This window comes from Rana temporaria, chromosome 5 (genome assembly GCF_905171775.1).
Source record: "Rana temporaria chromosome 5, aRanTem1.1, whole genome shotgun sequence".
NCBI lineage: Eukaryota > Metazoa > Chordata > Amphibia > Anura > Ranidae > Rana > Rana temporaria.
The window spans coordinates 116,706,011-116,729,217 of record NC_053493.1 but is presented as its reverse complement, the minus strand read 5'-3'; the positions used below and the strand labels follow the sequence as shown (position 1 = coordinate 116,729,217).

Genomic DNA, 23,207 nt, shown 5'->3' with positions numbered 1-23,207 from the left:
CTCCGGCCAATCACAGCACCGGAGCCCACGGTACCCGGAAGTAACTCCGGGAGCGATCTCACTTTAAGACCCTTTACAACCACTTTAAGACCCCTTTCACACTGGGTGGTTTTCTGGTGCTGTAGCACTAGAAATAGTCTCTGGAAGCTGTGTTCTGCTTTGAGACCAAATGCTATATGAAATAACACATCACAGAAATTACTTTAGATATGTATCTTGCTCCCTGCTGGCTGCTGGGTGTTGCAGATATTAGCTGTGCAATCAGTTGCAGAAGCTTGACTGAAAGAATATAATCTTAAAACTGATGAGCAGAATTTACAGCTAAAGGCCATCGCCCAGTGGCCAGCAGAGAGCAGCATGCAAGTCTAAAAGAATACTAGGGATGTGTTATTTCACATATGTGTTCTCATGTGTTCCCTATTTCCATTATTTATATTCTGCATTGTTTTCCTATAGAAGCCCATTCTTTGGCTAAATAAAAAAAATTCACAGTATTTCTTATATGAGCCTCGCTAAATGTAATTACTGTATTTATCGGCGTATAACACGCACAGGCGTATAACATGCACCCTAACTTTAATAGGGAAGTTTCAGGAAAAAACTTTCCCCAGCCCCCTGCGTATAACACGCAGGCACAGTTTACCCTCTATTTTCAGGGTAAAAAGGTGCGTGTTATACGCCAATAAATACAATATTTGTTTTCTTAATGATACTAACGTCAACATTTTTGTGTTACAGATTGCAGCATAGACATCACGGTGTCTGTTGACTACTCAAGAAGAATTAGACCATCCACTACATCTGTTTTGCAGAAAAAACTTAACCGCTTCCTCCCTGAAGTGTTACAGCATGTGTCTACCCTGAGCAACCTGAGCTGTAGCTCTGGGTCACCAGTAAACGTACAATTTAGATATGCTGTTCCCAGACAAGATTCCACATTTCACTTTGAATCTGATTTTGAAAAATATAATAAAGACATTCTTAAGAAGTACATTGAAGTTCAGTCAACAGTTGACAACTTTTTAAACAGCCAGTTCCTGGAATCACTTTGGAAAAAAATGCAGACGTTGCCTACACAAAAAACAAAAGTGAGTACTGTTTTCATGGGACTGTTTGTACGGTGTTTAAAGTGGAATATTGGGATGTAACAATATACTGGAATAGTGCAATTAGCATAAAAATATACCTGCTACCATTAATAAGCTTCCTTTCAGGTGATTGTTTCTAGCTTGAAATAATGCATGTTGGGAGAACTATGGGCCAGATTCACAGTGAGAGTACGCCGGCGTATCTACTGATACACCGGCGTACTTTCAAATTTGCCGTGTCGTATCTTTAGTTTGAATCCTCAAACCAAGATACGACGGCTTCTGGCTTCGATCGGACAGGCGTACGGCTCCGCTGGGTGGAGTTTGCGTCGTTTTCCGCGTCGGGTATGCTAATTAGCTTTTTCCGTCGATCCACAAAAGTACGGGAGGCCGTCGCATTCTCTTACATCGTCGCTAGTCGGCTTTTCCCGGTGTATAGTTAAAGCTGCTATTTCGTGGCGTATAGATAGACTTGCCATGTTAAAGTATGGCCGTCGTTCCCGCGTCAAATTTTTTTTTTTTTTTTTTTGCGTAAGTCGTGAATAGGAAAGGACGTAACTCACATCTACGTTCAAAAAATGACGTCGGTGCGACGGCCTTTTCGCGCAAAGTACAGCGGGAAATTTCGAAACGGAGCATGCGCATTTCAATCGGCGCGGGGACGCGCTTCATTTAAATGAATCACGCCCCCTACCCGCCCAATTTGAAATACGCGCCGAGAAATACACTACGCCGCCGTAACTTACAGCGCAAAATCTTCCTGGATTCAAAATTCCGCCAGGTAAGATACGGCGGCGTAAGATTCCGCCAGGTAAGATACGCTGCGCCAGGGCAATTCTTTGTGAATCTGGCCCTATATTATTAACTTGCTTCAGTCAACAGAAAGGCGTTGATTTACTAAAACTGGAGAGTGCAAAATCTGGTGCAGCTGCGCATGATAGCCAATCAGCTTCTAATGCCCTGTACACATGATCGGTTCGTCTGATGAAAATTTACCGATGGACCATTTTCATCGGACAAACCGATCGTGTGTGGGCCCCATCAGGCCCCATCTGTTTTTTACCCATTGGTGAAAAAAAAAAGAACCTGTTTTAAATTTTTCGTATGGTTAAAAAACCGATATAAAAAAAAAGATTGTCTGTGGGGAAATCCGTCGAAGCATGCTCGGAAGCATTGAACTTCATTTTTCTCTGCACGTTGTTGTGTTTTACGTCACCACGTTGGACACGATCGGATTTTTAACCAATGGTGTGTAGGCAAGACTGATGAAAGTCAGCTTCATCGGATATCTGATGAAAAAATCCATCGGTTTGTTTTCATCAGACAAACCGATCGTGTGTACAGGGCATTACGTCTAACCTCTACTTGTTCAATAAAGCTTTGACAACAAAACCTGGACGTTGATTGGTTAATAAGCAGAGCTGCACCAGGTTTTGGACTCTCCAGTTTCAGTAAATCAACCCCTAAGCATTTCTTCAGTCAACCCTATACTAGTGATCACTGACTGGGATTGTAGTAACACTCTAGCTTTCTGGTAACACACAAGGTAAGAGGCATCAGAAGTTGTCTGAGACATGCTTACACATATATCTAAGGCCCCTTTTACACTGGGGAGGTGGGTGCGTCGGCGGTAAAGCGCCGCTATTTTTAGATCATGTAACTTGGAGACTATAAGTTCATAGTATAACACGAGATGGTGTTTCCACACCTATTATATTCATATTCACTGCTAGTTATGCCATAATACTATATACGATACAGTAAGTTCATGGAGGAGAGACTATAGAATCCACAAAAAAAGACAACTGTACATAAAGATTAGTTACACAAGTGGAGGCAGTGATCAGCCCCGTTATCAGATAATGTGCAGTTTTAAAGCCAGAGTTAATAGTTCATTTAGAACACTTCCATAAGGCCACTTTCACACTGAGGCGGTTTACAGGTGCCATAGCGCTAAAAATAACGCCTGCAAAGTGCCTGTAAAGCACCTCTCCTGTCACTCCAGTGTGAAAACCCAAGTGTTTTCACACTGGAGCGGTGCGCTGGCAGGATGTTAAAAAAAGCCCTGCAAGCAGCATCTTTGAGGTGCTTTAGGAGCAGTGCATACACCACTCCTAAAGTGCCCCTGCCCATTGAAATCAATAGGTAGCACCGTCAAAGCGCTTGCAAAGCACCTCGACAGCCGATAAAAAAAAAGCGCTGCTAAAACAACGGTAAAGCGCAGATAAAAATAGAGGCGCTTTACCGCCGACGCCCCCAATGCCCCAGTGTGAAAGTGCTCTTATTGTAATCTCTGCTGTGGCATCATGTTGAAATATCATACTCTTACTTTTTGTCTGCCTTTATGTTATATTTCATTATGTTATTGTGTTTATTCTGTTGCATGTTTACAAATCCATTCCTAAAGAGTTTTCTGTATCTGCATTTGATGATATTTGGTCTTTGGTATGATCCTCCTTGTCACAAAAAGTGTGGAACATAAATGTCCATACTGGCCTTAGACACAGCTATACTTAATAATAAAATCCCTTCAGTTAAACTGTTAAAATACTTTGTCTGCAAGCTAAACAAATCTGTTTTGAAATTGGGGATTACAATGCACCTTGCATATGGTATGCACATTAATATTCTGGAATTTGAATCATACGTATTATAATGTAAACTTGGAAATGAAGAAGCCTACGCATTTACTTTTCCAGCAAAGCTTGCTTTAACAGACTTTACAGGTCTACTACTTTGCTTATATTTAGTGCAATGTTACTGACCAAAAGTAGCTTCTACAGACCTATCTCCTCCCATCAAAAGAGTAGACAATTTTTATTTATTTGTGTCTCTAAATATGTATATCATCTATATAGATATATATATATATATATATATATATATATATATATATATATATATATATATATATATATATATATATATATATGGGGCGGACTGACAACTCATGGGGCCCCCGGGCAATAGAAGACTATGGGGCCCCTGGGCTTACAGTTGGCCACCACGCCAGGAGGCAGTGCAGAGACGGGGCAGCTAAAATCTCGGGATTTTCACATCAGAAGCATGTTAGTTTCAGACATATCAGGGACAGTTGTAAAAAAAACATAGATTTTGACATACTGTCCCTGGTTGTACTGAGCCTGGCAACCCTGATTGGGCCCCCTAGTAACATGGGGCCCTCGGGCAGTGCCCGAGTGACTCAATGGTCAGTCCGCCCCTGATATATATATATATATATATATATATATATATATATATATATATATATATATATATATATATATGTATTTCTAGGTATAAAATATGCTGTATAAAAATCTAAGTATATTACATAGCAAGGCGAAATACATTTGCCAGGTATATTTGTATAGTATCTGCAGTATAAATTTGCTAATTTTGAAGAAATTGCAAATTCTGGGCCAGATTCACATAGAATTCCGCCGGCGTATCAGCAGATACTCCGACGTAAGTCCGAATCTAAGGCCGTCGTATGTTTAAGTGTATTCTCAAACTGAGATACACTTAAACATGCCTAAGATACGACGGCCAGCGGCGTTGTATCTTAGGCCGGGTACTCACGAGCAAACATGTACGGTGAAATCGATCCGTCGGACCGTTTTCACCGTACATGCCTGCCAGAGGGCTTCTGTATGATGGTTGTACTAACCATCGTACAGAAGTCCGCGCGTAAACACTGCGCGGGGCGTGTCCGCGTCGTCGCCGCGACGATGACGCGGCGATGACGCGGCGACGTGGGCGGGCCTGCCATTTAAAGGCTTCCACGCATGCGTCGAAGTCATTCGACGCATGCGAGGGACGGCGGGCGCTCGGACATGTACGGTAGGTCTGTACTGACGACCGTACATGTCCGAGCGGGCAGGATTCCAGCGGACGGTTTTAAAACACGTCCAGGAATATTTGCCCGCTGGGAAAAGGCCCGGCGGGCAAATGTTTGCTGGAATTCGGCCCGCTCGCGCCTACACACGACCAAACATGTATGCTGAAACAGGCCCGCGGACCAGTTTCAGCATACATGTTTGGTCGTGTGTACGGGGCCTTAGGGTGCAATATTTACGCTGACCGCTAGGTGGCGCTTCCATTGCGGTCGGCGTAGATTATGCAAATGACTAGTTACGCCGATTCACGAACGTACGATTGCCCGTCGTAGTGATTTTACGTCGTTTCCGTAAGAGTTACGCGGCGTAAAGATAAACATGCCCCCTAGGTGGCGTACTCAATGTTAAGTATGGCCGTCGTCCCCGCGTCACAATTTGAAAATGTTACGTCGTTTGCGTAAGTCGTCCGTGAATGGCGCTGGACGCCATTTACGTTAACGTCAAAACCAATGACGTACTTGCGACGTAATTTCGCGCAATGCACGGTGGGAAAATTTGAGACGGAGCATGCGCAGTACGATCGGCGCGGGAATGCACCTAATTTAAATGATCCACGCCCCCTACATGGATCATTTGAATTAGGCGGGCTTGCGCCGGTAGACTTTACGCTACGCCGCCACAAGTTTACAGGCAAGTGCTTTGTGAATCAAGCACTTGCCCGTAAAACTTGCAGCGGTGTAACGTAAAGGAGATGCGTTACGCCGCCGCAGTTCTACGAGAATCTGGCCCTTAGTCCCTAATGCATAAATAAATAAATATAGGAGTAACAAACACTGAATTAATGTAAACCTCTACTTGGTACAAATGAATCCATAAAAAAAACACTTGTTTTGTATAGCAAGCACCCTTGATGGGGTCAATAGAAATAACTAAAGCGCTGATAAGATTAATAAATAAATAAATGGATAAATATATAATGGATACTCAAATGATAAAAGCTGCAACTACAATAAATGTGTATCTGGCGATTAAGTGAATGATAAAAGGATATAGTTGCGCTAGAATCAACCCATATAATATTAAAAGACACCACCTGTGTATAACGTGCTACTGAGTAGAGTTGAGCGGACACCTGGATGTTCGGGTTCGACAGGTTCGGCCAAACTTCGGAAAAAAGGTCCGGGTTAGGGACCCGAACTTGACCCCGAACCAAACCCCATTGAAGTCAATGGGGACCCGAACTTTTGAGTACTAAAATGTCTCTAAAAAAGTAATGGAAAGGGCTAGAGGGCTGCAAATGGCAGCAACATGTTGGTAAGAGCATGGCAAGTACTCTGCAAACAAATGTTAGGGATGATAGGGAAATAACTTAAAATAACATAAAATACATAAAAAAATAAAAAATAATCTTGACGTCGGAGGACGAGGTCCATATGGAGTAGGAGGTTGAGGTGGCGTTGTTATGTGTGCGGTGTAGGTGGAAGCGGCGGTGGAGGAGGACGAGGTAGCCAACAATATGGAGGAAGCACTGCAAACACTGAAGGAAACACTGCAAACACTGGAGAAAACACTGCAAAAAAAATTTTTTTTCCCTAAATGGATTTTTTTGAATAGCACAATAGAATAAAAGTATCTAAAGGGTGTATCTTACATGTACAGATATGGTGGAAACACTGCAATTTTTTTCCCCCTAAATGGATGTTTTTTGAATAGCACAATAGAAGAAAAGTATCTAAAGGGTGTATCTCACAGTAACATAGTGCAGTGCTGGTGTAATTTGATTTCTGAAGCAGGACTGACTCCTATCTATTTCTCTCCCTAAAAGCAAAACCAGGCAGGAACCTTTCCCTAAAGTATCTAAAGCAGAGTGACTTGCACATATGTAGATCACTCAGTAATTTGATTTCTGAAGCAGGACAGTCTGACTCCTATCTAATTCTCTCCCTCAGAGCAGCAGCGGCGCCAGCCTTTCCCTACACTATCTAAAGCAGAGTGACGTGCTGTGCTGTGTGCCTCTAGCTTATATAGAGGCGGGTCACATGTTCGGGTTCGGGTCCGGGTACCAAAAATCCAAAAGTCCGGTACGAACTTTATAGTTCGGGTTCGCTCAACCCTACTACTGAGTAAGTGTGAAGTGTGCATATCCAAAAACAGAAACCATAAATATATATTAAAAAAAAACATCCAAACATGAGTGCAATGTGTCTGTCTGATCAGGGACACTGCAAGGTGCTTCCCAATATGCAGCAATCCCTTTAAATATAAAGATACAAATATATAAATATCACCTGCGTGTAGGTAGAATATAATAAGGTGCTAATAAATAGGTGCACAATGTGTATGTCCAAACATGGAGTACATACTGTAAAAGAATCAATAAAACAAACATCCATATAAAAGTGCAATGTGTTTGTCTGATCACGGACACTGCGAGGTGGTTCCTGACATACAGAAATCCTTGCTGATTACCAGCTGGCTGACAGACAGATCCAGGTATTCGGTATAATTTCCCTTGTCCAAGATTGCTTCAAACAATAAGGCTCTCAAACAGATAAGAAAGAGGTGAACATAGCGTAATATGCTGACACTGACTTGAAGATCTGAAATGTAGTCAGATATATTGCAGCGCATAATAAGATCAGGTACAAAGTTTAACTTCTTAGTCTTCTCAGGTCTCATCACTAGGCTCCTCCCCTACGCGTTACGTCACTTGTCACGTGACTTTTTCAAGGTACCCTTGATGGGGTGCCCCCAAAAGTTTCCATGCAAATGCCAACTTTTTGAAAGTTTTTTTTTTTTTTTGTCAAAGGGCTAACCCTCCATGTCAGGCTTAAAAGTCAGACCCCACTCCATACCACAATCAGACACAACTGCATGTCGGGTCTACAAGTTGATATTAGGAGTGGTACATTGATTTCATCTACATATTTTGTATTGTGAATTATCACAAAGTTACTCTTCTGATTTATTTTGAAATTCTCCTTGAGCAAAGTTTGTATTTGTTTTCTAGGTCATAATAATTTTTACAGATGGACTTGATGATTCTTTAGCAGCACTAAAGAAGACTTCAGAATCCCTTCGTAGGCAAGGTTTGTGGAAATATTCACTAAGATATACTGATTAAACAGAAGGCTATTTTAGTAGATATTTCGTTTAATTTGGGTAAATGTATTCATTTACATATGACCTTTCAGTGTCAGGGATTCACTATACATATAAACTGCCCATTTCTGTCCAGATCATTTAAAACCACACATAAAAGTCTAATGATGGGTCTAGGGGCATACATACTTCTGTAATGGACAATGGGGCAGCTTTGGGACAAGAAGCTAATTATGATTTGCGATATTGCAAAAGGTTTGGCCCAAGAGTAAGGTTAATTACTGAATGTCACGAAAGCCTCATACACACGGTAGGACTTCAAACAAACTTTTCCGTGTATTTTTGCTCAGAAGGGAGTTGGCCAGGCACACCCATAGCATACACACAGCAGGACTTTTCTGAAAACTTTCCTAAAACTTTCCCAACATCACATGGTTTTTCTGCTCTTTTCTGCTCTTTGCCGTCACCCTTTGGTCAACTTCTGCTATTGTTGTTTGATTTTAACATTGGTTCTGGGCATGCGTATTTTCATTTCGGACAAAAGTCTGATGGATTTCTGTACACATGATAAGACTTTGCACCGTAGGACTTTTGTTGCCGAAAATTTTGTCTGTTTGCAGAGCAAACTTTTGTCCAATGAAAACCGAAAAAGTTTGTCAGATGTAGCGTACACACAGTATTTTTTTTGGAAACTTGCTCATTTTAAAGTTTGTTGTCAAAAAGTCCTACCGTGTGTGGGGGGCTTTACTCTTGATAGACTAACAAAAAAGTGAACTAACATAAACACCGAACACAGTGCAATAGATATGCTGGGCACACAGTGCCCTGCACTGTTCTAGAGACATGTTGAACTCTCTGCCTGGAGCAGTCAGAAGACATGTAGACCCCTGACAAAGACATGCCAGATGAAATGTGGCACTTTGCTAGGTTCATATTGAATCAATTGAACAACCTATTAAGGTCATGAAAGTATACTCTTTACTTTGCCAGAGACATTCTGAGCACATTAAGCACTCTGCCAAAGAAAGACATGCTGATTAGACAAATATTTGTCTGGGACATGCTGTGTCACTATATCAATACCTTCTCTGAGGTACATGCTGAGTACAAGGAGCATTTTAGAGAAATATTGGGAACACTGGACTGCAGGTGGCATGCTAAGCACATCAGATTCTTTGTTATGGACTTGCCAAGTACATTTTTCAGAGTCATGCCAAGTATATGTGAAAACAGGTATTTCTATCTTATGAGTAGACCATGGCAAAAGCTCTTTGATGTTTTGTGTTGCTTTAAAACCCTTGAAGACTGGCAACTGACCCATTACACAAAATGGAAACCTATGATTCACATAGCTTTAGGCACTCATGGAGTTCCTTCCATATTACTACACAAAGAAGTCAGTAACAGAGTAAAGCATGATTGATTTTTGTAATGTTGTAATGTATCTCATATCTCTATGGGGTTGAGGGGTACAGTATGTATTAGTATTGGTTGTTTTCTGTTGAAATACTGAGTAAAATTTTACATCCTTCTACATTCACAGGGGCTTGTTTTGTTAATATTGAGGTTAAAATTTATTATGTAATACAAGTTCATAGAGACCGATATACACCATCTGGTTTGACTTATAATATAACAGGAAACACACTTATGATTTAAAAATCCATTATATTTTCTCAATAAACTGCAGTGAACATGCTAAAATAAAACTGCCAAAATTTCTCTTATGTGGATATCAAATCTTATACTGTACTCCTGATGTGAACATCTGTACAAGGGAGCCATCAGCAACTAAAAAATAACTTTACCTTACACTTGTTCATCTTTTTTTTTTTTACTGCATTTTGCTGATTACCATTTTTAATAAGTATACTCTGTTATGCAATCTTTGATCAAAAAGGCAAAATTCAAGGTTTATAATATAAACTGTCATTCTATGAAACATCCAGTTGGATGCTAAAACATGATCATGGTCAGGAATTGTTGTAAATGTTTTCTATTCTTTATTGTTTCTGTACAGAGTAAGTAAAAAATATCATATAACTTCTTGTTATCCAGGTCTGGATGGTTTATTGTTGGTTGGACTGGAAGGTGTGCATAATTTTAAAGAATTACAGGAACTTGAGTTTGGAAGAGGGTTCTCCTACGAACATCCACTAAGTGTTGGAATTTATGATTTGCCAAGTATAATGCTAAAAGAAATTGTAAGTTTTATATTGAAATAACTACTTTATACATTACCTGTTTTTATTATGTATTTGTATATTTGCTTTCAAAATAATCTAACTTGTAAGTGCATTTTGACAGGACACAGTTGCTGAAAGAAAATGCTGTAAAGTCATTTGTAAATGTCTGGGGCAAGATGGTGCTCGAGGTCTTCCTGGTCCTCCAGGTTCAAAGGTGAGAAAATTCAAATGAACAGATATTTATTCCACTGAAAATAGTCATGATTCCTGTTATATTTGTGTTTAAATACAGCTACGATAGGTACCTGAAGCTGTTAACATTAACTTACTGTAATCCTCTGCACAGTAGTATATTGACTAAAAGAGACTCTTGTAATTCCTTTTGCACACAGGTATCATAACTGTGTATGCTCTTAGCATGGATGCGTGTTGGCTCTTATTTATGTCTGTAGCAAAACTCTTTTTTAGCTGTAGCACCCTCCTTGGTAGGTGTTAGGGTGAGTTTGTGTTAGTTTTGGGCCTCTCTGCCTAAGAGGGAGACAGCTAGGTAAATGTATATGCTGTCTGGTTAACAGAGAGCTGTGATTGGTTAGTGTTGGCTGATGAATGTGCTCTGGTGTGGCTTATGGTTTCTGAGTGTCCCTATGTCATGCAACCTAGGAAGATTCTGGGCTATAGGTGGAGACTAGGCAGATGAGCAGCATGCATATGGATACAGCCCTGGGCAATTGGAAGGGTAGGTGCCCCTAGGCATGCTGGGTGCCTGTATTTATGTTTGAGGAGCACATGGGCTTTGTGTCACTCCCAGGAGAGGATTGCACCAAGCTGGGGGGAAAGACTTACCTGTGGCCTCAGGTGGGCAACCTGATGGCCTCAAATTGCTGACGTGTAGCTTCAGATGGGAGATCTGAGAGCATGAAATCTACCTAGCTGACAGAGGGAGAGTCTACAGTGCATCTGGTCTGGTATCATGGAGTGAGAAGGCTGCCAGTGGAGCTGCAGGAGCCTTGTGAGCACAGACTTTCTAAGGATCCTTAGGCCTCATGTACACTGCTACTGGTAAACGGATGTTTAGGAGCAGTTGGGCAGCCCCTATACTCTCCTCTATGTTATCTTATCTTATGTTATGTTATCTTATCAGTACATATACACATGGGTTCAGACGGATGTTCAAAGGCATTTGAAACGCCAAATGACTGTAACAGCCTGTAAACGCTGCTAAACGTGTTTAGCAGCTTTTCGTTTAAATACGTTTTTCATTTTAACAACAAAAAAATTATTATTATTTTTCTTTTTAACAAACTAGACGCAAAATCGGCTAAACGTGGCTAAAAATGGCATGTAAACGTGGCTAAACGGATGTTTTTAAATGCCGATTTCTAGCTGTCAAGTTAAACCATTCAGGAGAGGTTAAACAACGTCCCTTGTACATGAAGCCTTAGACAGTTATACCCTCTTGTGCGCTAAGTCAGCTGAGGGCCCATACAATGAAGAACGCTGGCTAGTTTTGTTAAAGTTTGTCCAGAACTGTCCACTGCTTTACTAAGGAACATTGCTCTGTGCTGCTGTATAGAAGTCTGCATGCGCCTTTGCAAGGACTTTACTCAAGTTTTACTAGGAAAGAAATTCCTTGGTGTGAATAGTTGAATTTGGAATATCCTGCTATATCCCTTCCCAATACAATAAAACAGGTATATTCAATTAGCGGACCTCCAGCTGTTGCAGAACTACAAGTCCCATGAGGCATAGCAAGACTCTGATAGAAACAAGCATAACACCCAGAGGAAGAGGCATGAAGGGATTTGTAGTTTTGCAACAGTTGGAGGTCCGCTAATTGCATATGCCTGCAATAAAACAACAACAAAATAATTCTAGATTTGAGTAATGAGCGGAAGTGTGTGTGCACCTGGCTTTGGGAAATACCTTGTGCCTGCATGGCTGCGGAGCAAAAAGTGGGGAAGGCCCAGGCAAAATACCAGCGGCTTCTGCGGGGGTAATGCTACATAGCATTGATTGGTGCAGGAAATGGTTAGATATCCTTATTACAGTAAAACCTTGGATTGCGAGCATAATTCGTTCTAGAAACATGCTTGTATTCCAACGCACTTGTGTTTCAAAGCAAATTTCCCCATAAGAAATAATGGAAACTCAAATGATTTGTTCCACAACCATTTATTCATAGGTCTTTCAGTTTATCATCCATATAAAAAGATTATAGCAATGTGACCAGGTTGTGTATAACATGTCCATCCACAAATGGAAGCCTCAACAAGGGGAAAATCCAGCAGGAGCTACCGAGTATAAAAGAGAAGAGAGGCGCCTCTAGGTGTAGTAATATGTTGCTAAATGTTGTACCTTCATTAAATGGAACCATATTGCTACACTTAGAGGCGCCTCTGTTCTCATTTATACTCAGTTGTGACATGATGCTACTTGTATATCAAGACATCACTTGTATATCAAGTCAAAATGTATTAAAACATTTTGATAGTCTTGCGAAACGCTCTCAAACCAAGTTACTCTCAAACCAAGGTTTTACTGTATCTACATCTCCTTTACGAAGTTTCATCTCTCTGTTTCTTCTGATGGCTCTTGTAACTGAGACAGAACGCGATGGGGAATCCAAAATGTTAGTTGTCACCAGAACAAAAGGAGAGGTTACATCTTCCAATGGGAAACCTGCTGCAGTGATAATTGTCTAAGAGGTTAACTCCTCTTCCCAGTTTGTAGAGATTTCCTCTCACTTCCTATGTTATCTCAAGAAGTGATGGTAAATCTCCCCAATATGACACATACAACAAAAAAATTACCTGACAGGTTTCTAACACTTTTCTACACTATCCAAAACTGAAAAGATTTTGGGCTATAGAAACCTATTCTGAAACAATATAGAAGCAGTGATTGTTGACTGACCTCTGCTATATATGCTAGTTGCCTGGCTTTCATGTTGATCCAATGTCTACAATAATTTATGTGGCACCTACCTGGTACAAGTATGCAGAGCCAGAATTTCAATTCCAGTTTTTTAACCTGCCAGCTTGCTCAAGGCCAGTGCCTCAAATAATTGAAATTGAGGGAAACACGGGGTTGCCATAGTGGACCTCCATCTGAAAATGCTACCTATCTGGTTATTTTCACCTTCAATACTTTAGGACACTTTCCTGAAACAAACATTAAAATCAGTAATGTCAGAGTGAAGACAGAGAGCTTAAAGTGTTACTAAACCCACTGCAGTAAAATCTGTCTGTAAATGCAGAATAGCATGCTTGTTATACACACTGTGGAACTTAAGGGGTTAATCCTCTACATTGTGTTAAAATGCTATTTGATCCTCTATGCACAGATCTTCCCCCTCCTGCAGGGTCTCTCTTGGCAAGGCCAAATAAGACACAGTAGGCTAGTAAAGCTGCACATGCTCAGTTTGGTCTCTATTGCTGGAGAGAACAGTTCCTTGTTGAGCTGAGCTTTTCAGGTCACATGATATTGACACCACACATTTGGGCATGCATACAGATCCTAAATGACAGCCCAGTCCCTCCCTCCTCCTCCATGCCCAGTAAATAAAAAGAACACAGTGGGTGGGATGTCACATCTTGATTCATGGATGATCCGCCTCCTGTAAAATCTCCTCCAACCTGAACACTCAGCACTTGGGCAAACCCTGCAGTTTATCATATGATCGTGGTATACAGATCAGCCAGAAAGGTATATAGTGGCAGTATTTTAATGTAAAGAGAAGATTTACAAGCTATTTACATATTACTGGGTTTAGTAACACCTCACATACTTGTTTAAATCTAAACTCCTGTGAGCTTGAGGGAATAAGGTAAAAGTTAAGTAACTATGTCTATTCCATGCCCCCTAGACGTTTAGTCTATGGGGCATGGGGGCTTATGAATCAGGTAGGAAAAGAAGCAACAAAAAATGAATGTTTTTAAAGGGGTGGTTCACCCTAAAAACTACTTTTTCTTATTCCCCTGCCCCCCCCACATTACAATACGATTAAGGCTCTTATTATTTTTTTCATGCTGTACATACCTTAGTACAGCATATTCATCCATGCATCTGGGTTGCGAGTCCCGCGGGAGTGGGCGTTCCTCACATGCTGGTGATTGACGTTTTGCCCAAAAACGAGCTCCCCCCCCGTCGCGTAAGCCGAGTCACGGTTGGCGAAAGGAGCCGAACGGCGATGCGCATGCGCAGTATAGCGCCGACTCGCCGTTCGGCTCCTTTCGCCAACCGTGACGCGGCTTACGCGACGGGGGGAGCTCGTTTTTGGGCAAAACGTCAATCACCAGCATGTGAGGAACGCCCACTCCCGCGGGACTCGCAACCCGGATGCACGGGTGAATATGCTGTACTAAGGTATGTACAGCATGAAAAAAATAATAAGAGCCTTAATCGTATTGTAATGTGGGGGGGCAGTGGAATAAGAAAAAGTAGTTTTTAGGGTGAACCACCCCTTTAACTGACCGGAGTTTAGCTTTTAAGGTCAGTGACTGAAGTACTCTATTGGCTCAGAGTATTAGACAGTGTGACCTACAATAAAACTTAAAATGACTCCAAGAAATCAACCTAGTCTCAGATGTCTTGTCTTGTATGGTTTTGATTTATTTTAGTTGAAAAGTTCATTCAAATAAAATAGATCTAGGTAAAATTAATGACAAATGACAATTAGAACAACTGCATCTGCCATGTACTCAGTTTAACACAAAGATTCATTTTTCATGGTTGTACATTTTTCTTTGGAATTTTCTTGTTCCTGATAATTGGCGGTTTTGCTGTGTTTGGGGAGCTTTATTCCCAAACTGCACGTATTTATTACATACTGCATGTAGACGTGCTGTGATCTGCTAACTCATCGCAGCTGGTCGGTGTTCCTGTGCAGTGTAATACTATTAGATTAATGGAGTTTAAATGTATAGTGCATCCTTGTACGTGTTTGTTAAATATGATAGCGTAGCTAGAGAAATAAGTATGTAACCATGTGAAATTCAGCCAGATGTTCTCTGTCTACACGCGTAAGTACAGTATTGAGTACCTTTGATAATATTAAAGCTCTTGTCATACAGTTGGAAATGTATTTGTGTATGTGTTTTGTTTTTTTTTTCTTAAAGTTGAACTCTGGACACAAAAACTTTTTAATTGAATGTATACTTTAATGGCCACAAAGTATATAATCCTACCTTACGTGCCTAGATATTACTTTCTAAAAGTAGTGATGGCATGATCTCTAGGCTGCATATAGACTGTGGATAGTACCCCCTGGGTCTACAGACTGCCTGTAGAAAACTACAGGGGGGGGGGAATAAAAGACCAGACAGTGTGGTGGGAGAGAGAACAGCAGTGACTGGCCTTTGTTACAAAATATTTCTGCAAAGAGACAAACTGCAGAAATTATTTCATGTTGGATCACTGCATAGACCTGGTGGAGATTTGCAAACAACAAAATTCAAGTACGAATTCACATGGCTTTTGTAATTGGTCAATATATGCTCAGCTTTATAGGTTCTGTGTGTTTAATTTGAATGCATGCCAGTATTAACTTTAGAACTATAGGGTCATTTCACTAAGGCCTCGTACACACGACCGAGAAACTCGACGGGCGAAACACATAGTTTTGCTCGTCAAGTTCCTTGTGAAGCCGTTGAGAAACTCGACAAGCCAAGTTTCTCCATTCCCGTCAAGGAAATAGAGAACTTGCTCTCTTTTTGGCTCATCGAGTTTCTCGACAGTTTCCTCAACGAAAATGTACACACGACCGGTTTCCTCGGCAAAAAAATATCTCCCAGCAAGTTCCTTGCTGGTTTTTGCAGAGAAACTCGATTGTATGTATAAAGCCTAACGTTTACAGCATGCTCGTAAATAATTTGCATAAATTATTGCATACAGTAAATTAAGTCCAATTCATAAAAACAAAACGCAAAAATGTGGCTGTAATTACCACTTTAAAGTGGTAGTAAACCACTGAAAAAACGATAAAAACCTGCAAGACAATGGCAATGTACCTATATAAGAAATGTCAAACGGCAAAGCCTGCAGTAGGCAGGCAGCCTTCATGGACGGAGGAAGAATTTTTTTTTCTCTCGGGTCAGCGTGATTGACGATAGATTTACATCAGGGGACACAGTTTTTTTTTTTTTTTAATAAAGCAATTGTCAAAAACTGTCTCTGTGTTTTTATTTATTTACTTTTTGACACTTTTTTGGTAATGGGTAGGGGTACGTTGTACCCCATACTCATTCACATAGGAGGGCTGGGATCTGGGAGTCCCCTTTATCAACATGGGGGCAAGGTGCATGCCCCCCCCCATATTGAGGGTATGCTCACTCGCCCCCCACTTCTTACCTAACCTGCCAGGCTGCATGCTCAGATAAGGGTCTGGTATGGATTTTAGGGGGGTAATTCTTTTTTTTTTTTTGGCGTGGGGATCCCATTAAAATCCATACCATCAAGTCCAGCACTGAAATGTACTGTATATATAAAATCATGTTTAAAGAAGTCATTGCTATAAATAAATATATATATATATATATATATATATATATATATATATATATATATATATATATATATATATATATATATATATATATATTTATTTACTTATTGTATCTGGTAACACAGCTTGGTTGATTTACTATAGGAAAATATGCTGATCACTTTGCTAATGAATTTTCACTTTGCAAGGGACCTTCCTCTTAGCTTAGTAAATTTGGTGAAATTCACTTTGCCCCAATTCACATTTTCTTTATTTTAGCTACGTGACAGTAATTTTCAAATATCTGAAACTCTTTTTTTTTTTTAGATAAGTAACCTTATGCCAGTGTGTTAACTTTGCAAGTTGAGCTTTTTACGATTCATGCTCCATGCTTACAGTACTTTTCTTTTATCTGTTGCATTCTAAAACTTCCATATTTGAGACCTTAGCGCAAATGGTATGCAGCAGAGAAAGAAAGAAACTGCTATATGTAAATGTTCTACATTCTAATGCCAAAAGATACAAGAGCATTGAACAGTTGGGTTCACAATTTTTACACTAAAACATTGCAAAGGGTAAAAAGTTTAATTACGAGCGAGAAGGTATAGAAGGGACACAGTTTGAAAAATACTGTGAAGAGAGTGAACCTCTCACTAGAATAATATCTACGCTTTATAGATTATTAATAGCACCCCCAGATAACTACAATGTGTTAGCTATGAGAAAATGGGCAAGGGACCTTGATCAAAATCTCACCCAGGCCCAACAGCAGACGATAATTTATCTTTCTATGAAAACATCAACCTGTACCAGAACTCAGGAACTAAACTACAAACTTTTAAATAGGTGGTATTATACACCGGCGAGATTAGGCAGGTACTTCCCTGAAATTTCAGATAAATGTTGGCGATGTAATAAGGAACAGGGAACATTGTTTCATATATTTTGGACATGCCCTAAGATCAGGAATTATTGATCAGAAGTACAAAGGGTCTCCCAAAAATGTACACCTTATCCAGTACTGGATGATCCAGCATTTTTCCTGTTACATCTTTCACAGATCCCAACAAAGATATATAAAAACTCGGTTATCTGTCACCTGATTAATGAAGCCAAGGCAGGTATTGCTCGAAATTGGAAAAACCCTAGGCCACCCTCGATTGTAGAATGGCTTAATAGGGTTAGAAATGTGGGGGCCATAGAGGACGTGGTGCTCTCGGCCCAAGATAGAAAAGAACAATATAATGAAACTTGGAGAGCATGGAATGTATTTGTATATTCAGAAGAAGGGAAGAGACTGTTGGGGAATTTAAACGGGGAATAAGTCAGTCTGTCTTATATTATTAAACTGAAGGCCCGGTTCCTTGAAAGGAGGGGGAGATAAGGAGAGGAGGAGGTGGGGGGAGGATGGAGAGAGGGTGGGGGGAAAATATAAATTTTTTTGTGGGGAAAGGGAGGCTTGGGGGGGGGGGTGGAGGGATAGGGGGGTATAAAGAATGAGTAGGTGGCAATCCGATATTTAAAGAATATGAGCAGCAAGAAATGGAGGGTCACTTAAAGTCTCAACAAGGAGGGCATAGATCCCAGCCTGCCGTTACTGGAAGATATAGGCAGAGCGGGCGAGGTAAATACGAGAATGGATGAGGAACGAGATGTATATAAGTGTATAAGTAAGGGGAAATATTGTAATGAACTATTTGTATGCCACCCTTTGTTTTTTGTGTTTATCTGGTTTTTCTTTTGGAAAATATAAATAAATAAAGAATATTAAAAAAAAAGGAAAGGAAAAAAGAAAGAAACAAGAAGGAAAAAATAGGAGAAAAAAAAGTTTAATTACTTTACAGAGTGAACCAGGCATGTAGATTCTATTATTGTTGTGTATTTTTTGGGACCAATTTTGATGTCTGTCGCATTAACAGTATTAACAAAGTGTATAGAGCTAATTTCTGTTTTGTTTTTTGTCCCTAGGGAAGACCTGGTGAAAATGGATCTCCAGGACATCCTGGGGAGGAAGGTGGATATGTACGTAAAATCTACTAAATCTTATTTCTTTAGAATAGTTTACATGTTTAAATAAGTTACAGCACATTGGATGTGAAATTTGTTTGGATAAATGTGAAACCATATTTTGCACTAGGATGCCCTCTTAACATTGTAGTGGTGGTTAAGACATTCTGCAATTTAAGGCAAATTTTATAATGCTGTCAATATGGCATTCAGCAAACATTTTCTGCGGATGAATCTTCCAGGTGCTTTGAATTACTGTGACACATTTTGGTGAAAAGTCACATTCAGGCCCGGTTCACACTGGTGCGACACAACAGTCGTACCACTGTCAATCCGACTTTGCCCTGCAACTTCAGTCTGACATCGATCCGACTTCCATTCCGACTTGATGGAGATACGATTTTGATCCAACTTTGAGAAAGTCTGACTTGTCCTTTGACCAATCAAAACAATCCCTGTGTGACATAAATTCCTTTTCCTGCTGCTGTATCCATGTCGGATAGTTAAGATGGCGATCCTACTTATGATATGACTTCAGTGATAATCAATGGGCTGAAATCGGACCAAAGTCAGACCAAAGTAGTGCAGGAACCTTTTCTAAAGTCGGACTGACACAAGTCGGACCAGTTAAGATGGCTCTCATAGGGAATCATTGATTTATACATGTCATGCGACGTGCTCTCAAAGTCAGAGTGTATGTGTTACCAGTGTGAACTGGGCCTTACTGCTGTAAATTTTTGTTTTATGCCCCAATACCCACACAGGGTAAGATAGGGAAAGTCTCCTAAACAGGAACACATTTAGCAATATGTATTTTAAGGCTGGGTTCACAATATTTTAAATTTGATGTGGGTTCCCCTGCATTCATTGCGCAATAGTAGGAGATTTTGAACGGCTCTCTATGTAGCCGGTTCACATATCTCCGCTGCGGCTCCGGTGCAAATTTGCACAGGGGTCCTGTGCATCTTTTGGTCCATTTTAGGTCCAAATTCAGCCACAAATTTGAGCTGAAAGTGGACCTGAAACAGTGAACGTGGACGCACCTGGACCCCTGCTGTGAGCCGCCTCTTTTTCAGGCTACTAAGAAAAAGAGCAAAGAGTTGGCTGGAGATGAGCATTAAAGTGAAGCTGTATTCAGTTCACAGTATATAAATAGGCCAGAGACTAATGATTCAAACCCTCTGACGTGACCCTCTGACGTGACTACACATGTTTTCAGTTTTCAGTAAAACGTTGAGAGCTTTATCATGCAATTATTATCTTCCATTGGAAAGGCTCCATTCTGCCTCTGACACTTCTCTTTTGGATTATGGTGCCTCCTATTGTAGGGATGGGCCAGTGAAGAGGCATAGAAAGGTGTGGGGATAGGTACTGACCTCTTAATGGTCAGTCAGCATTTATATATTATAGTGCCCTTGATATTGGGCTATGAAGGACTTTTAAGACAGAAATAAATGTGCAGTCACTTCTTTCATAAAAAAATAAAGTATATCTAATTGCAATAAAAAATTAAGATATTTTAGCTTATCAGTCCTTAGGTGTGCCGACTGCATACATTTTTTTTTTCATGGGGCACAAAAATACCAGTTGATTTTGCAAGAAATCCAGTGTCCTTGTAACTTGCTAGCCACTGGACCAGTGGTGGCCCGTCCATAAGGGGCGAAGGATCGCTGCCCCCCCCCCCCAATCCATGTGCCTGGACGCATGGATTTCAATGGGGTTTTTTCTTTTTTTAAAGCACATGATTAGAGCCTGAGGCTTTATTTGGCTTATAAAAAGGGTGGGCTCGGGGCGCAGAGCCCATCCAGTTGTGTGACAATATCAAATTAATATTAGCTATTGTCTTCCTGATTCTTCTCCTCTCGGCCAATCCGGAAGTGGGTCCTGAGACCAGATTGGCCAAGAGGAGAAGCAACTGATTGTATTGGCCACCGAGAAGGAGGAGACACAGGGGAAGCCGTCGTGAGGAGGAGGAGATGCAGGGTGAAGCCACCGGGGAGAAAGTACTGCCTGTGACCTAGAGGAGGTAAGTACGGGGCTGGAGGGCTGACAATCGAGCACGGAGGGTTCAATCAACCGACCGGAGGGATGATTTGTTTGCCTCCCCCCCAAATAAATGGAGCCACAGCTACCACTGCACTGGACTGACATTTCAATCAGTTATCAGCTTTCTTAACTATCTTCTGTGAACTGCAACTCCTTCATTTTATATAATGCAAATAAGCATTGGAGGAGGAGTTTCTAGTCAGGCAAGCAGCCTAGGGTGACAACACAATTTTTCCATAGTTACAGTACAATAAGAGAAACTGAAAGCTATCTTGTTAGGCTAGCACAGGGAGTATGAAATTAGCAAAAGTTACTTTAATATTGCTGGACTGTACCAGATGCTTTCGATATATGGCTTTGGTCCCTTCTGCTTTCAACACCATAGTAGGTTGATTCTTATACTGCACAATTTGGGCATTATAGCAATTAGCATTTTGAGTTGAGATTCCAAATCTTGTAAATATAATAAAAATGATAGTAGAAAAATGTAAAGTAAACTTTCCAACTTACTCTTTTGCTTAGGGTGACAGAGGTCTACGTGGACTGAATGGAACACGGGGAGACGATGGATGCCCAGGACCCAGAGGACTAAAGGCAAGTTATTACAGGCAATGTAAAATATTTAATACTGCTGCATTGTGTATAGCTTTCTTCTACTAGCATGGTAATCTGAAAATTAGGACCGAAACAACTAATCGATTAAAATATAAATGTAATTGACTGACTAGAGCTGCACGATTTTGGATAAAATGAGAATAACAATTTTTTTGTTTAGAATAAAGATCACAATTGTCTTACGATTCTTGCGGCGTAACATCATCTTTCACAGTATACCAAAAAATGGGCTAATTTTACTGTGTAGTTTTTTTTAATTCATTGAAGTGTATTTTTTCCTAAAAATTGCATTTGAAAGGAAAGGACACTGAGCAAAAACAGTGTGACATAAAATATTGCAACAATCTCCATTTTATTATCGAGTCTCTGCTAAAAAAAAATATGTACATAATGTTTGGGGATTCTAAGTAATTTTCTAGCAAAAAAAATACTGGGCCGGATTCAAGAAGCAATTGCGCCTGTGTAACCATAGGTTACACAGCGCAATTGCTTACTTGCCCCGGCGTAACGAGTGCTCCTGATTCAGGAACCTCTTTACGCCGACTGCAGCCTAAGATCTGCGCGGCATAAGGCTCTTATGCCCGCATATCTTAGGCTGCATTCTTGCGGTGGACGCTAGGTGGCGTTCACGTTGTGCTCAGTGTATAGTATGCAAATTGCATACTAACACCGATTCACAACATTGCGCAAGCCCTGCGTACGCAATTTACATTGTTTACGTACGGCGGTTTTCGCGCAAGGCTGCCCCTGCTATTAGCAGGGGCAGCCCATGTTACGTTTACCCGTCGCTCCCGCGTCGCGAATTTTGAATTTTACGTTGTTTGCGTAAGTGAATCGTGAATGGCGCTGGACGCCATTCACGTTCACTTTGGAGCAAATGACGTCCTTGCGACGTCATTTGCCGCAATGCACGTCGGGAAAGTTTCCCGACAGAGCATGCGCTCTACGATCGGCGCGGGAACGCGCCTAATTTAAATGATTCCCGCCCCCTACGGGATCATTTAAATTGCGTGCTCTAGCGCCGGGCATTTTGCCGGCGCGCCCACGCAATTCTCGGAGCTTCTGCTCCGTGGATCAAGGGCAGCGGATCAAATTTGCGGGGGCGCAGGGCAAAAACGTTGCCCTGCGCCTCCGTAAATAATGCGCAAATCTCTTTGAATCCGGCCCACTGATTTTAACTTGTAAGCATCAAGTGTCAAAAAGTATTAGTATTTAAGTGGTTAATCTGACCTCATTTGTAGACCGAAGTTCATTCCTTTAATCTAAAAAAAAAAAACAGAGAGATACATGTTCCTCTTTATCGCTGTTGATAAACATTTGCCGGCTAAGTTTATTTTTTTCTTTTGACAGCTCTGCTTGGCTCTGCACTTGTTTAACCACTTCAAAACAGGGCACTTTCTCCCCCTTCCTGCCCAGGCCAATATTCAACTTTCAGCGCTGTCTGTTGAATGACAATTGCGCTGTCATGCAACACTGTACCCGAACTACATTTTTATACTTTTCTTCCCACAAATAGAGCTTTTTTTGGTGGTATTTAATCACCACTGTTTTGTATATTTTTTTGCTAAACAAACTAAAAATGACCAAAATTTTTTTTTGTTTCTGTTATAAAATGTTGTTTTCTCCTTCACTGACGGGCACTGATGAGGCTGCACCGACGGGCACTGATTTGGAGCAACTGATGAGTTGGCACTGATAAGGTGGCACTGATGGGCACTGATGAGGAGGCACCAATATGTAGAATTGATAGGCACCGATAGGCGGCACTGATGGGCAGCACTGACAGGCGGCACTGATGGTCACTAACAGTTGGCACTGATGGGCAGCATTTTAGCATGCCGTT

The 23,207-nt window shown here is 40.9% G+C and overlaps 1 protein-coding gene across 2 annotated transcripts in view; it reads left to right on the top strand.

Moving 5' to 3' along the window:
• Positions 1–23,207, top strand: part of LOC120940283 (collagen alpha-6(VI) chain-like) — a 195,157-nt gene that overhangs the window by 48,307 nt on the left and 123,643 nt on the right. For both annotated transcript variants that reach the window (XM_040353050.1, XM_040353049.1), the window contains exons 10-15: positions 739–1,088; positions 7,938–8,016; positions 10,088–10,233; positions 10,337–10,429; positions 18,665–18,718; positions 21,272–21,343. In XM_040353050.1, coding sequence (XP_040208984.1) covers positions 739–1,088; positions 7,938–8,016; positions 10,088–10,233; positions 10,337–10,429; positions 18,665–18,718; positions 21,272–21,343 — 794 coding nt within the window. The remainder of the gene's footprint in view (positions 1–738; positions 1,089–7,937; positions 8,017–10,087; positions 10,234–10,336; positions 10,430–18,664; positions 18,719–21,271; positions 21,344–23,207) is intronic.